Source organism: Trachemys scripta, chromosome 13 (genome assembly GCF_013100865.1).
Source record: "Trachemys scripta elegans isolate TJP31775 chromosome 13, CAS_Tse_1.0, whole genome shotgun sequence".
NCBI classification, from domain to species: domain Eukaryota; kingdom Metazoa; phylum Chordata; order Testudines; family Emydidae; genus Trachemys; species Trachemys scripta.
Genome location: NC_048310.1, coordinates 33,929,910 through 33,946,542, shown reverse-complemented (window position 1 = coordinate 33,946,542; position 16,633 = coordinate 33,929,910). Strand labels below are relative to the sequence as shown.

General features: G+C 41.3%; 1 protein-coding gene across 6 annotated transcripts in view; it reads left to right on the top strand.

Moving 5' to 3' along the window:
• ESRP2 (epithelial splicing regulatory protein 2) overlaps window positions 1–16,633 on the top strand; it is a 65,256-nt gene that overhangs the window by 36,461 nt on the left and 12,162 nt on the right. For 4 of the 6 annotated variants that reach the window (XM_034788622.1, XM_034788623.1, XM_034788624.1 and 1 more), the window contains exons 9-15: window positions 1,894–2,026; window positions 2,437–2,479; window positions 3,333–3,634; window positions 6,753–6,974; window positions 8,602–8,800; window positions 10,112–10,307; window positions 11,114–11,291. In XM_034788622.1, the coding sequence (XP_034644513.1) occupies window positions 1,894–2,026; window positions 2,437–2,479; window positions 3,333–3,634; window positions 6,753–6,974; window positions 8,602–8,800; window positions 10,112–10,307; window positions 11,114–11,291 (1,273 nt within the window). The remainder of the gene's footprint in view (window positions 1–1,893; window positions 2,027–2,436; window positions 2,480–3,332; window positions 3,635–6,752; window positions 6,975–8,601; window positions 8,801–10,111; window positions 10,308–11,113; window positions 11,292–16,633) is intronic. The other 2 variants (XM_034788625.1, XM_034788627.1) reach the window with 1 other exon arrangement.

The following is a 16,633-nucleotide window of genomic DNA, read 5'->3' as shown; positions in this document are numbered from 1 at the left end:
GAAGTCCTAGCGTTGTGTGGTCTTCCTCATCCATGCAGTTCACAAAATTCAGGAAAGGTTCCAACAAAAGATTTTCACCCACCTTTACTAATTTGTTCTTTCTAGTGTGCACTAATGAGTACAAACTTGGAGCTATTACCAGCCATCACATTAGGCAAGACACAATCCCTCTGTGTCCGGTTTTGTCATCGATGAAATAGATTATTCCTCACACAGGACTTGTGGTAGAGTGAGGAACCGATCTAGGTTTCCTGTCTCCCATTCTTAGGGTTTAGCCTTTAACCAAAATACCCATCTTCACCCTCCTCACAGGACTGTGAAGCAAACGAAGCATTTCTTGAACAAGTAAATGAAGAGGGGAGACTTCTTTCATTAAAACATGCACCATAAATTCACTTGTTGCTATCACTACAGGTACAAGCTCTGAGTGCAGTAGTCAGGATTCAGTCAAAGATTAATATGAGCTAATTGGGGAGGAATTCATTTGGGGCCAATGTTTCAGGATTCTAGTCTAGCTCTTAAGAAGAATGGGCTCAGAAGCCCACAAGTATTGTTTGGAAGAAATGTTTGTATAATTTTAGCATAGCTTACAACTGATATCTAATTTACATATTTAGAGATGAATATATATATACTTCATTATGCAGGGGTACCAAATATTTCCATTTGAAAAACTGAGGGAAATTCCCAGACACAACACAGGAGGAGGGAGTTAGTTGTAAATATATATCAATTAGAAGGCAAAAAATTTTTGAACCTTTTTATTAATGATGATAAAGACTAGAAAGCCAGGAAGTGATAAATTAAAACATAATTTAAGAAGGGGGAAAATTGGAAAAGTCTACAAATGCAGAGCCAGGTACCCAGAACAACCTTTCCTTTGGTTCTGCAGCACCTCCTTACTTTCATCTTCCAGTTGGTATACTCTTACCTAGTTTGTAAGATGTGATTTTTTTCCATTAATAAGTTAACAAAGCTCTGAATAAGTTTTCCTAAAGATTCTGAAATCTTTTTACATTTGGGAAACCTATTCTATTTCTACAGCTTGAATATGAAAGATAGTAAACCTACAGTATTAGTTTGATACATAGGTTTAATAGAGATTGAATGTGTAATTTAATGCACTGTGGCAGTCATTAGAATGCCCTACAGTACTGTACGTGAGATTTCTGTTAGGAGGCTTATACATAGATAACACAGCTGTGTATTTAACGATATTTCTCTATTGAGAAGAACATGCCTTTGGGGAACAGTACAGAGTAATTGCCCAAATACGTTGTGGGTTTTTTGGTTTGGTTTTTGTTTTTAAAACACATGAAGGGGGCCAAGTCAAGTTGATTGATAATGTTCTGATTGGTTGTTCCTGGGCTATCGCTACCGGGATCCGAATTGAAGTTGTTTGGGTGTACCGTACCTCTATATTTATATATTATTCTCTAAATTTTGCAAGTTTATTTGTTTAACTTGAAATTTTGGGGCTTTTTAACTTTCATATTCTTTCAAAGATTTTTCCTAAGTTACCAATATGAATTTACAATTCTAAATCCACCTATTCAGTTCTTTTTGAATTTACTTCACTTCTTAACTGTACATCAAGCATTGTTCCCTGTGGGAACCATTGTAAAGTATTGATGGTATGGTGTGGTAAAACACTTACATCACTAATCTACCAAAGAAGTGGATTATATAGCAAAGCCATTTTGTTTGTTTGTTTAAATGATTTTTGGGTCAATAAATGTTGGTGGTGGAAAAACTTTGAAAGTACAGGCTCTTTCTTAAAGCCTGGCCTCTGTATTTTCCTGCTGAATAAAAGAGTGCCGAATTATGTCAATGATGTATTGTAAGGCATTGATGATTCAAGCTTACCTTTTACTTTGGTTCTTGCTTTTTCAGAGGCGGTGTTGCCCTTTGCCTGAATGCTCAAGGAAGGCGAAATGGGGAAGCCCTAGTGCGATTTGTCAACCCGGAACAGAGAGATTTGGCATTGGAAAGACATAAGCATCACATGGGTAGCAGATACATTGAGGTAAAGAACTACAGCATGACAACATATCAGCACTACTATGCTGGGAATGCAGCCAGTTTTAAACTAGTGCAGATGGTTATTCCCCAGTGCAATACTGTGCTCTACAGACTTATTACATAACTAGGGAGGAATTATCTTTCATTAACTTTGGGTGGGATATTCAAAGGAGACTAAGGGAGTTAGGCACCCAACTCCCATTGACAGTCACTGGGAACTGAACCTCTGCCCTCACTAGCTGTTTCTGGAAATCCTATCCTTCATCTGAGTTTTAAAAGTTACTTTTGTTGGTGGTTTAAAAAATGAGACATTCTGAAGTTTTACAGAGCTCTGGGAAATGTTACTTTTCAATTTAGTACTGACGATTGAACGTTTTTCTGTTTGTTTAAATATAACCATTTTCTTGGTTTTAGGTTTACAAAGCAACGGGAGAAGAATTTTTAAAGATTGCTGGAGGTGGGTAATTTTAAGATAAACCTATTTACTAAAGTGTAATGTTTACTTCTACTCTTCAGGTGGGTGAGAACATAAAGGACTAATAAGGGACTTTTTCCGTTTGCACTTCAGAAGTTCATAGGGTCAAATACCGGGTGCTTCCCAGCACAAGTAGACAGACGCGCGATAGCTCTGCTTGAGCTGGTGCACTAAACGTAGCAGCATGGCCATAGACGCTCAGGTGGCTGCTCAGGCCAGTCACACAAGTACAAACCCACCCAACCTCTGGAGTTCGTAGTTGGGTGGCTAGCCTCAGCTGACGTAGTTACTCTGCTATTTTTAGTGCGCTCGCTTTAGCAGAGCTAGTGTGTCTCTCTCACTCCCAGCGCTGTATACACACCCTTAGAGAGAGAAGAGAAGCCTAGGTTGTTTCTGCTGTGGGAGATTCCCTGTATCTTGTATAAGCTCTTAGGTCTCGCTAATGCCAATAGATTTATGTGAAATACTCTCATACACCTTTTGTTTTAAAATGGGGCACTTTTAAAGTTGTATACCCAGGAGCATGAAGGGGGGAGGGGAGAGAAGTCTCCATGCTTGTCAGTTGTTTTGTTGCTTAGTGCCAGCTACTAATCCTCCTGTCTCGTTCTTGAATGGCTTTATGTTGCTCCCCAGCTCTAAGCAGCCAGTCAATGTACTTAGGGGTAGCTTCACATCAAGATGTGGTTACTGAGCAAGTCTCTGGTACCGTGGGCTGTACAGAACTGGTAGTTTATCAGGAGATGTTTCCACGCACCTTGTGTTGCTAAGTCTATTTGTGCTGGTTCCTCACTGTTTCCAAACTAAATGGACACACTTTTATTTCCTGTCCTGCCAGGCACCTCCAATGAAGTAGCCCAATTCTTGTCCAAGGAGAATCAAGTCATCATCCGGATGAGGGGCCTTCCTTTCACAGCCACTCTGGAGGATGTCTTGGGGTTCTTGGGGCCTGAGTGTCCAGTCACAGGAGGGAAAGAGGGACTTCTCTTTGTCAAGTACCCAGATGGCAGACCCACGGGAGATGCATTTGTGTTGTTTTCCTGTGAAGAATATGCACAGAATGCACTTAAAAAGCACAAGGAGATCCTTGGAAAACGTTACATTGAACTCTTCAGGAGCACAGCAGCAGAAGTCCAGCAGGTTGTAACTACTGGCTATGAAATCCAGAAAACTTACCTTTTCCAGGCATCTTCTAATGTTATCCTGTACTTGTAAATGCTGACCTTCACTTTAGGTCTTGCAAAAACAGTATAGTGGGAGCAGCTTTTCTATTACATAAATCAAATATCAAAGAAGTCATTTTGATTATTGATTACATAGTTTTCCACACTTTTGTTTCATTGATTTTTTTTTCTCTCTTTAACACTGCCCATATCATTAAATAGAGATCATCAGATACATTTCTTTTCCTCCACTTGCCTAGCAAGTTTGAGACTGACTTAATTTTTTAATTTGTATTTTTATATTCAACAGGGGTTGGGGTGCTTGAAAATCTGCAGCATTTTTCAAAAATTCATGTGCCTAACCACAGAATTCTTCCAAACACGTTCTATTATGTTTACTTTTATAAATAGATTATAAGGGTTGATAAATTATTGATGTTTTACTACATGGTTAATCAATCATTAGAATCCAACAAGTTGTTTATAACCATTTATAACTCCCTCTACTTATAACCCATATATAATACATACTGCTCATATCTGTAACATGTTTGTAACCTCCATTTGTAAATGGTTTATAACAGGGTGGGCAACTACGGCCTGGGGGCCGCATCCGGCCCTTCAGCTGTTTTAATCCTGCCCTCAAGCTCCTGCCAGGGAGCGGGCTCCAGGGCTTGCCCTGCTTCAAGTGGCTCCCGGAAGCAGCAGCATGTCCCCCCTCCAGCTCCTACACGTAGGGGCAGCCAGGGTGCTCTGCACACTGTCCCTGCCCCAAGTGCCACTCCCGCAGCTCCCATTTTCCAGGAACCGCGGCTGATGAGAGCTGCAGAGGCGGCGCCTGCAGACGGGGCAGGGAGCAGAGTCGCCTGGCTCCACCTCCGCGTAGGAGCACTTACCTCCCCCACCTGCACCCCTGCCCCAGCCTGGAGCCCCCTCCTGAACCCTGAACACCTCATTTCTGGCCCCATCCCACAGCCCGCACCCCCAGCTGGAGCCCTCATCCCCTCCTGCACCCTAACCCCCAATTTCGTGAGCATGTATGGCCTGTCATACAATTTCCATACCTAGATGTGGCCCTCGGGCCAAAAAGTTTGCCCACGCCTGGTTTTTAAAGAGCTATAATAGAACTGTAACATGGTGTGTGATTAAAACTCAGGTACAGTCAAGGATCTTGTTAAAATTCGGTCATTTTAGGGACACCTAGAGTTTTTGAAAAGTGCCTAATAGATTTTTGAAGAATAAAAATTAAATTCTCAATTTCCCAAGGAATAACCCCCCCCCCAACCCCCACCAACCTGACTTTCCATCCCTTCCCTACTCCACTTACTTTTTCTCTCTGACTGTATTCATAGATATCTAGTAATATTTGTAAAAAATTAACCCTGGACCACTTCAATTAAACATCACTTCAGAAAGTAACAACATATCTTGTCACCAGCAAGCTGAGCCTTTGAAATTACCAGATTTAAGGAGACAGCACTTCTAGATTTGGCAGACTACCTGTTTTGGGATACTGTATTCATAGACTTTAAGGCCAAAAGAGACCATTGTGATCATCTAGTCTGGCCTCCTGCATAACACAGGGCATAGAATTTCATCCAGTAATTTCTGCATTTTTTTTCTGTTTGCGCTATATCATATCGTATACTCTTGTCCAAGTAAGCAGTGAGGCAATTGGAAGAATATCTGTGCTACATGTTAGTTGCTGGTGTTTATCAACACCACTGTGCCCATAGACATAGAATAGTCCTATTAAATCTGACACAGCGATAGTAAAACTCATTTTGTAAATGAAATGGCATTGGCTTGTGGTGTTGATTGTTTACTTCTGGATGTTGTGTCCTTGAGGGAGGATAATTCCATTGAGTGCCTAAAAACTCAAGTCCTACTACTACAGTCTCCTTGACTAAGGAGAACTTCATAGGGCTGCATTCATACTAGATGAATATGCTGCTGCTTGCTTTACCAGAGGGGGTCTCTGAAGTGAGGCACTCATACATCATGCTGATCCAAGCAGCAATAGTCCAGTACTGGGAATTGGAGCCCGGTTGTTCACATGGCAACGGGGAGCCCTAACCATAGAACCAGCTCACTGGCTAGTGTTAAAATAGACAAAATTGCAGTAGTCAAAACAATAACCGTCTGATAGTTGAGAAATCTTCCCTTTAGTAATGTGTCTATTTAGAGCATTAGATTGCTCCTACTGTTTCTAATGAAGCACAACAGTCCAAGTTGAATCACTGCTGACAAAATTAAAGCCTGCTACTGAAGTTTGCCTCTTATTTGCTGCACCTACCAGTGTAACTTGTTTGTCTGTCCTAACTTATTTTATTACTCATACACTGTAATTAGCTTTTGAACAATAAGTCCCAACAGCATCTTCTGGCAGAGCGACGTGTTTCCAATTATCTCTTTCTCTCCCTCTCTATATTTGTCCTTTGGGAGAGATCAGAGAGCAAATAAAATGTTAACAATGGGGGACTGAGAAAGAGGGGTCATCCACTGCTTTTACTGTTCTTTATTCAAGAACTCTACATGGTAGCTATGGGAGCGTTGACTAAGTAGTAGTAATATTTAGCTCTTACAAAGTGCTTTACTATGGAAAGCAGGAGAGTAGAACTTTTCTTTATTTAAAAAAACTTTTTTTTTTTTTTTAAGATCCATAGCTGTATGTGAACTACCTTAATTTAATGAAATATCTGTAACTGGTAATTGTACCAATTTGGGTTTATCAGTGAGCCTAATGTTTTCAAATCCTGCATTTTGGGATCCTGTAAAATAAGTAACTATAATCTACTTTAGTCTTTTATTTAATGAGAGTGGTAGAAACCTAAATGGACCCTTCTAAATTCAATTTGTCAATGGCTCTATTTAAATCTTCCCCCTATTTGAAACTGAAAAGTGCCAAAACAGCGCGCCCCCCTCCCCCCCCGCCCTCCCTCCTCCAAAAAAGCTGGGACTATTTTATATATACAACATTTTTTTTTGGTCTGTTCTAAAACAGTTGGTTATGTTTCAGTGTATGCTGAAGACCTATTTGCACCCCATATGGGATTTTAACTCTTATCCATCCACTTATATTTTTTTGCCATTAGGTGCTTAACAGATACTTGTCAACACCTCTCATCCCCACTCTTCCAACTCCCATCATTCCGGTCATCCCCCCGCCTTACACCATTGCTGCTGGCAGCATCCGTGACTGTGTCCGGCTCCGAGGCCTTCCTTACACAGCTGGCATTGATGACATCCTGGAATTCATGGGAGACGCGACAGCAGATATCAAACCACATGGAGTCCACATGGTCCTTAATCAACAGGTAACAGAACTTTGCAGGGAGGATGGCTAGCCTTCTGATTAAAGACCAGGCCTGGGAGTCAAACCTGATCTCTCTTCCTGCTCTGCCTCAGATCTTATGTGACCTTGCAAAAGTAGCTTCTTCTCTTTAATAAAACAGGGGTAGTGCGGAGGAATGGTTCAGTGGTTTGAGCATTAGTCTGCTAAACTCAGGGTTGAGAGTTCAGTCCTTGAGGGGGCCATTTAGGGATCTGAGGCAAAAAAAATTAGTTGGGGATTGCTCCTGCTTTGAGCAGGGGCTTGGACTAGATGATCTCCTAAAGTCCCTTCCAACCCTGATATTCTATGATGCTTTTAATAGTGACCACTGATTCCTGCTGCATGGAGTCAGACATAAGGGTGGCAGGGGAGAGGGTTAAATTCAATCAATGATTCTGAGCTCTACCCCTTCCAGGATTGGTAGGGGATGGAACTGTGATCAGTCATCTCTACTCTGCACTGGTGGCTATCTTTAAATCTTCTCCCACAAGTAGGTCCAATGCTGTGGGAAACATAGAGGGTAGGAATGAGTCTCTTTAAATAGCATCCCTGCTTAGCTACTGGGTTCACTGAACTGCAATGGGAACATTGAGCCTGGTCTGGCTGCCTGAGCAGCAGCAGCACAAGATGGAACTGCAAGCAGCTTTTCCCTGTTCCAGGGAGGAGTTATAATATCCCTACTTTTGGGTGTGGTCCACAGGAAGCCCTCGCTTTTGTAGAGCACCTAAATTGGGACTGGTTTGAAGATTAAATCTTAGCTTTTGTGAAACATTTTGGAAGAAAGAGAACATTTTGTAGTTTGGTTTGAAAAGTCTCAAGATTTTGGAGGGTTTTGATGAAAAATTCAAAATGGAAGTGTTCATTTCTAATTTAAAAGTTTTGTTTGTTTTTGGAGTTCATTTTAGAGGTTTACGTTTTTCTTCCATTTTTTTTGTACGAGCAGAAAACTGGGAGAATATTTTTTAAATGGGTGTCTTACTTCCTCCCCCCCTTCTTTTCTACTAAAGGGGAGTGAGAGAGAGAGAGAGAGAGACATACACCCCCTAAAAATCAAAATTGAACAAACTTTTATTTTGTTTAAAACACTTTTTTTTTTTTTTTAATCAAAACAAATGATCGTTTGTTTGAAAAGCCATTTTTCATCTGGGTTTTTTTTTCCTGTCTCTGAGAACAGTCATGGTGTTCTGTGCTCCAGAGCACCACAAACCTGGGAATCAATTTGTAACGTGGCTTTATAGTTTACTGAAGTAAGGCTTTAACTGTATTTTTATTGGCAAAGAAATTGGTAGTATGGTGTTTTGCCTCCATTACTAAATATAACCAACGGTTTAATGAAGTAAGTTTGGCCATTCACCCCTTGAAATTATTATGCTGCAGGATTTCAATAAACACTTGGTCTTAACATTTGTTTGAAATTCAGGCATACCTTATGCTTAGGGTTGCCAACTGTCTGCCCCACCCCTTCCCTGGGGCTCCATCTCCATCTCCCCTCCCTCCATCGCTCGCTTTTCTCCACCCTCACTCACTTTCACCAGGATGGGGCAGGGCAACCCTACTTAAGCTCTGGAAAGTCGAGTGACTCTTAGCATGATCTGTTCCCGATTCCACAGGGACGACCATCAGGTGATGCTTTTATCCAAATGAAATCTTCTGATAGAGCCTTTTTGGTGGCCCAGAAGTGTCACAAGAAAATGATGAAGGACCGCTACGTAGAAGTGTTCCAGTGTTCAGGAGAGGAGATGAACTTTGTTTTAATGGGTGGCACTTTAAATCGTAGTGGCTTATCCCCACCGCCATGTAAGTTACCATGTAAGTCTCCAATTCTTCTGCTCTCTGCTGCTAAAGGCTGATATGTGGTAGGTGCTCAAGCTCTGTGGCCTTTCACCTTTTTGACTTGGGTTTTGCCGTGATCAATAATCATCCATCTGTATATAGCTGAGATTGGAAGTTGTTCCCTTGGGCAATAATGGGAGTGATTGAAGCATTTTTATTATGTTTTCGGTGGTGAATAGATGTCAGAGATGCCTTGCCAGTGAATATGTTGCGCACTTTTGCTTTTACGGGTGTACTGTTCTTCTGAGCTCTGCAGTAGACTTGCCTGTAGCGAAACCTGTTTGGAATTGGATTATTTTGTTTTCAAATTGGAAGAAATTCTTTACTATAGCTGCCAGTGAATGTTCTTGCTATTCTGCCTCTGAGCATTGAGAAGGTGCTACTCTTGGGGATAGCTTGTTTTTGAAGGAAACATCCATTGGGATATATTTCTAATGGAGTGGGGGTGGTGAAATTGGATGGATTTTACTGGCTGTCATCTGTGAACAGTATTACTATCCCTACTATGTACTGAACACTTCCAGCGTATAACAATAATTTGTCTGTTTCTTAAGAATATACAAATACTACAATGATTATAATTTAACATTTGGGGCTTTACTGTGGGCTGATGACTTCCATTCCAACTTGTTTGATTACCCAATCACAATGCGGATATTTTCAAAACATTAATCTATAGATGGCCAAATTTTTCAAAAAAATGAGATCTGCAGTCACATGGGCTTAATCTTTATATGAAAAACAGGTATCTGTGCATGCAAATGAATTTAATTAGCCATTTGTATTTGCAATATCCTGATATGCTTGTCAGGCTGCAGTAGTTGCATGCAGGCTGTCGGTTGAGAATTGAAGGTACACTTGTGTACCTAGCTTCTTTGAAAATCTGTCCCACAGAGAGCAACTTCTGCTAGAAGGAACAGAATATAAGTGTGCGCACATGTGCGTCCAATGCCCTGCATTATCTATTCACGTGGCTTCATACTTTCTTTGACTAACTGTGCAGCTTCCTAGTATCCATTTTAATATGGCTGAGGCTACTCATCTTCATGCACTTGGTAGGTATTGTTTATTCCAAGTATCCCAGAAATCCTGTCATTTGTGTTGACATGATAGGTGTTTCCATTGAGAGAGGGTTTAGAGCAGACGTTGTGTGAGCTTTAGTTCATTGGGGTCAGATGCTCTTAGCATGGATCGTAATCACGGAATAAATAATTCTTCTCCCATCTTGTTCCCACCCCAGGCCGATTCCTCTTTTGATTGGTCTGTTTTTCTGGTTTGTTTGTTTAGGTCTTTCTCCACCAGCGTATGCTGCTTTCCAAACAGCCGCAGCAGTGATCCCAGCAGAAGCAGCACTTTACCAGCCACAAGCCCTGTTGTCAACAACCAGGACTCCCCAGGCTTCTGCTGCTGCCCCTCCAACTGTTACCTACTACCCGGCTCAGGCTGCTCAGCTTTATATGAACTACACCGCTTACTATCCCAGGTACGGTGGGGCTTGGTTCCCTTCTGCTACTTGATCTCGGGATCCATTTCTTTATAGGAAGGAAACTATTGGGTCACTTGTGCATACCTTTAATTTGTAGTTCTGATCTTGACAGTCCTGAGAGTGGCTGATGTTTACCAACAGGGGCAGTGACTGCCTAGGTGGCTTCATCTAGGCCTCTTAGTGGGGTTTAGCCTTTGCCGGAGGGGATCGAGCCTCCTTCAGACAAGCAAAGATGTTTTAGACACTAGGTATGTCTACAATTCTATGTGAGATGTGATTGCAACTCAGTAGTCATACCGGCGCTAGCTTTCATCTAACGTGGCTAAAAATAGCATTGAACATATGCTGGCAGAGCCTTCAGCATGGGCTATACAAGCCTATCCAGAACCATGGGTACATACTCGCATTCATAGCCCCTGCCGGTGTCCATGACACTCACCTTCGTGGCTATTTTTAGCCGTGTCTGCTAGGGGTATGCCTGCGCAAGCTGCAATCCCATCTCCAGTTGCAGTGTAGACATACCTGTTGCCAGTTTTTTAAATAGCCAGCTGATTGTACTGGGAAGAGCCATTATCCGCTTGCCTGGTGGTTTAGAACTATTGATTTTTGTATTTACTCTGATGTAGCACTTTGTTTGCAATAGGGTTGGGAATGAAGAGCATTCAGGAGCTCTTCCCCCCCCCCCCCAACCTAATATTGAAACTTCAGTGAAATTGACCCATCTCAAACCTTTCTCCTACCCCAAGCCCTAAAGCCACCCATTGGTCACTGATAACCATTCTGCTTCACTCTTTCCTTTTCAGTCCTCCGGTATCGCCTACCACGGTGGGGTACATTGCAGCTCCTCCTGCCGCTGTAGCAGCTGCTGCCTCAGCCACACACACTCCAATGCTGCCCCAGCCTGGAGCTTTAGTTCGTATGCAGGGCTTGCCTTATAACACAGGAATGAAGGAAATTCTCAGTTTCTTCCAGGGATACCAGGTTAGTATCCAGTCCCTCTCATCAACATCTACCTTTCTGTGACTTGGACTTCTGATAGCTATTGTTCTGTGTTAATCTTAGTAAATCTTGGCTTTGGGGAAAAAGAGGAAGGGACCTGCTGGCTATGCATTCGTTGTCGTATGGGCCTCGTCTGCACCGCACACCACTGGTGGCGGGGGGGAGGGTGCATGTAGTTACACGCTGCAGTGAAAAGCCTGCTGAGTCCACACTGCGGTGTGTAATTAGTTACTTGTGTCAATAAAAGGCTCTGGCAGGGGGGAGGCAACCAGGAGCTGCTGGAAACTTTCCCCACTGCCTCCCCCCCTGCCAGAGCCTTTATCCACCACCACCACCGTAGTCTTTCCCTGCAGTAGAGAAATAGCAGCACACTACACAACTAAAAAATAACAGTGTAGATGGCGGGGAGGCACTGCTTGGGTGCATAGAGAGCCATGTAGTGTACTTACGCAGAGGCTTTAGGTGTGTCTTTACTTGCCTAAGCAGTGCCTCACCATCTACACTGCTGTTTATCCCCATGCTGGGGGGGGGCGTGCAGGGTATGTACTTACACACCGCTGTAAGGAGTGTGCAGAGTAGACGTACCCATGGTCAGCCAATGGTGGTGTGTTGCATCGTGAGTAAGGCAAGTTTTACAATCCGCACGTCCCACAATATATTCATGGACATTTCATTTTTGTTAATTATAGCAATTCTGATTTTTTCTCTTCAAATGTCCGACGCATGACCTGGTGGTCGGAGCACAGGTGTGAATGATAATTTCAGCATTGAAAGGCTCCTTCTATGACCTGGGTGGGGAGGAATTGAGATGTATCTGTAAAATGAGGGTGATACCAATCTATCTACCTACTTCAGAGGCATTTTACAAGGCCTACCTAATTCCAGTCAACAGCGAAATATATCCTCCAAACCATGATTTGCCTTGAGTAAATGCTCTATGCACCATTGGTAGTTATCTAAATAATTAACAGGTGAACTGAATTCCAGTTAATGGGCAAGTGAGCATCAATCTACCATATTTTTTTTAAAGATGAAGAATCTGAGCTGCATCCATGGGGTATCCACATATTTGAATGTGTAGATTAGTATTCCCTACATCTTCCTGCACATGTCAGATGACTATCTAAATCTGCTATCTAAATCTCTCTTCTGTAACTGAACACTTGCAAAGGCAAAAATAAAATTATTCAGGAGATAATTTAATGTCTGTGAATAGCAATAAATGGTACAGATTCCAAACCTTTGATAGTAGGGATTAAATTGTACTGAAACACTGGAAAAATGAAAAATTAGATGTAGGTTACATTAGGTCTCAAAATACCATCTGTGTGCTTATAAATACACTGTCCAGACCTACCAGCCCTGTTTCTGACTTTTACTCTCCTTTAGAGACTGCAATGCAGATGGGTGGTTGTTGTTTTTTCTTGTTGGGTAGTGGAAAACTTCAGGCAAGGAAAACACTCAGAATAAGGAGACAATCATTGTACTTTAATTTCTCCAAGATTCTTCTAAGTCTATAGTAGACTGTTTTTTGTAATGCATGGTATCAGCCATGTGATCTTGTTTGGGCCAGAGAAAACACTTATCTATATATCTTAGGAGCTAACTCTCTGATAATTAGGGTGGGAAGAAAACCAAGTCTTCTCCAGAATTAGTGTTGCTTAAACAGTGGAGATGGTCTCTTTTTGGTATTTTTGAAATCATATTGCTCTGGTCTTGCTAATTCAGAAAGAATTTTGCAGATTTTACAGTTTTGGGAATTAATGGCTTCAAAACCACAAAGCTCTTGTGTAAATCAAGCACAACCTCTTGAATTCTGCTAAGAAATTCATCTTACTGTTTTTCTAATCAGCTGTGTTTTTCGTTTTGTCTCAGAAATTTTCTTCTAAGGAGAAGTTCAAACCAAAGTAATGTGTACCTGTTTTTTCAGAGATGACAGTGACTCTTCAGCTACTACTTATTCATTTATATTGATTTTAATTAACTTTTTTAAACTACATTTATTTTTATTTTCATTTGTTCCCTGCTAACTTTTAACATGAGATTTTATTTTGAGAATGTAGAATTATGTCCTGCATCAAAACCTCAGGTGGAAAAGTAACTAATAAGAAAATATGTGAAATTAGATCTGCCTCCATCCGTGGATGGGACTGATCAGGCAATTGTTTGTGGATCAGTGAACTTTCCATTTCTGATAGCTGGGTGTTAACTAAATCTGATATTTATAGATTACAGGTTTTAGTTCTGTTGCTTAATTTGCCCCTTCCATCTCCTTAAATGGAAGGTAGCTTAAAGTGTGTGTGTAGCATATTTAAAAATTTTAAATGTATAGGAATGTGTTTATAAATCAGAACTAGATGTATACTCCTACTTTAACCTGTTCCCTAGTCACAAGAAATAAATCCCTCCCCTACTCCACCCAAAAATAATTTTAAAAGTGAAGCTTAGTCATTATGACATTTAAGAAGCTGGTTTTGGGTGTGTCTTTCATCATTTGTCCAGTTGAATTATCTTTCTAGAGTTTATGAGGTGAGGAACACAGCAAGATATTGAAAAGTTTACACATTTTACTGTTGTCCCCTACTGCTGATCAAAGAGAGTGACTGATTGAATTAAGTCTTTAGCAAATGCTGCTCTGAGTAGATCAGGGATCAGAATCTTGTGAAGGAGCTGAGAAATCCCTACATGATACATGTGGCTTGTCCAGGTTTTTTTATTTACACACACCCATGCACACACTCACTCCTGCAGTAATCTGGAAAAATACTTTTGTAAGTCAAAGGTCTGATAATTTATTGTGTTGGGACAGTGTTTTGTCTCTGGTAAGAAAATCTAACATTATCTCCTCCCTCCCTCTCCCACTCCCCCATTTCTTCTCTTTCTACTGCTACCCAGAGGACGTATTGAACGATGCTTCTGGTCCTTTATAAAGTGAGCCCTTGTTAACCACCATTGGCATGGGTATGATCTTAATCCCTTTGTGAAAATAATTGAAGTTGATTTTCAGTGGACACGGAAATTGGATCTGAGATGCTGAGAACAAAGGGTGATTTTTATCTTTTGTGTATTCCTGTCTGAAAGGGATGAGTTAAGTTTTATTTATTTTCTGCTGTTTCCTTGTCTGAATCTCTTTTGGTCTTCAAGGGCTTCATGTACTGCATGTATGCACACGTTGCTACTTAACTGAAAGCAGCTTTCACACCAGACCTGCCTCGTAACGGAGATATTCTTGACTTACCATGTGCTTGAACAAGCTGGTCTCAACATCAGTACATGCTTCCAATAGTAGATAGTGTTAAAATTATAATTCAATATTTTCATGAGTTATTGGCATCTTTTATTTAATAGCCCAGTAAATTGGTTTCATCCTTATGGCACCATCAGATGCTCCTATGATTTTTTAAATTAAGTTAAGAATTCCTCCATCACAGTTAAACATACATGATGCTTCCAGTTAACCTCACAAAAATCTACAGAGCAGTTAATATAATTGTTTTTGGAGATGATTGAAAAAACCCTCTCTATTGTATTGCAATGTGCAATACGCTTCTGAATTTAAACGTTTAATGCTAGCATGTTACCATCCAATAATTCATGATGTAGCTTATAATTATTATTGTATTGCAGTGAATCCTGGGAGATCCCATCATGGCCCACGATGCCACTGTGCTGGGCATTGTACAGTTAACAAAAAGATGGTCTTTGCCACAGATAGCTACAGTCTAAGACTATGTCTACTCTAGCACTTTTGTTGGCAAAACTTTAGTTGGCGAGAGGTGTTTAAAAAAAAAAAAAAAAAAAAAAACCCTCTGACCAACATAAGTTTCACCGACACATGCGCCGGTGTGGACAGCGCTACGTTGGCGGGAGAGGCTCTCCCAATGTGGCTGCCACTGCCAATTGGGGGTGGCTTGATTATGCCAGTGAGAGAGCTTTTTCCTGTCTGCAAAGAGCACTACACAGGAGACCTTACAGCAACGCCGCTGCAAAGTCTGTAGTTTAGACATAGCCTAAGTATAAGACAAGAGACAATCGGAGGATCTAGATAGACAGATGGGGAACCACAAGTAAATAATGAGACCATACTGGTCAGCATGATTGGCAGTGGTCTCAGCACGTCAGCTCCCTAATCATTTGTTAACATTTTTGGAGGGATTTGGAGGAGGACTATGAGTCAGTCTGGATATTTACTGCGAGCTCCTATCATAACTTGAAAATCTTCTACTTCAAGGAGAACTGGATTTCTGGAATTTATTTTTAAAAATAAAAATCCACTCTTCAGCTCCTGAAACTGTGTGTCTGTAAGGCCTTGGCTACACTGGCGCTGTACAGCGCTGCAACTTGCTGCGCTCAGGGGTGTGAAAACGCCCCTCCCTCCCGAGCGCAGCGAGTGCAGCGCTGTAAAGCACCAGTGTAATCAGCGCCTGCAGCGCTGCACGCTGGCTCGCTGCGCTGCAAGCTATTCCCCTCGGAGAGGTGGAGTACATACAGCGCTGCGAGAGCTCTCTCGCAGTGCTAGCGGCGCGACTACACTCGCACTTCACAGCGCTGCTGCGGCAGCGCTCGGAAGTCCCGAGTGTAGCCAAGGCCTCAGGGAGAAGGAATGGGGGAAACCTGGGTGGTTGATGATATTCAGCACTAGTAAACTGTACAGTTAGGTCACTGCAGCACAACACTCTAAACAGCTGTCATTAAAGTTGAGAGGAATTAAGTAAATGGTAAGTGAATGATTGGAGAACAGCCATTAGCACTTGTAGAAACACAGTGATGTTTTTATGCAAGGGTAAATACATACCAAGTAAGCAAAGGTAATTTTTGCCTCTATCTTTAGTTATTTATGTAACATATATTTGCTAAATCTGCTGTGTATTGTACACTTTAGCCTTACATTTGCTTATTGGTTAATTAGTCTTCCCAAGCTTACTAACTGAACCACTGAGATTAAGGGGAATCTTCTAGACTCCGAGAATAATCCAAGCTTCTGATGCTTGCTACTTTCATAGGAGTGTATGTGCCTTTAATAGAATTGTGATACTCTGGAACTGAAAGTAGATTTATCAACCCGGTTAGGCTGGATGTCAGTGTAGTCCTGTTCACTAGAGCATTGTGTTTCATTCAGAACTAGAGTCAGAATGATATGAGCTGGGAAGACTGACTTTGAGGGATCATAGTTAACATCTGAAACTTGCTTAAAGCTTGTGAGAGTTTTAGTCCCTACTTGCTGAAACAGGGCCAGGTTGGAAACCTGGTGCCTGTTTTTTTTTTTTTTTTTTTTTAAATATATATATATATATATATATATATATATATATATATATATATAT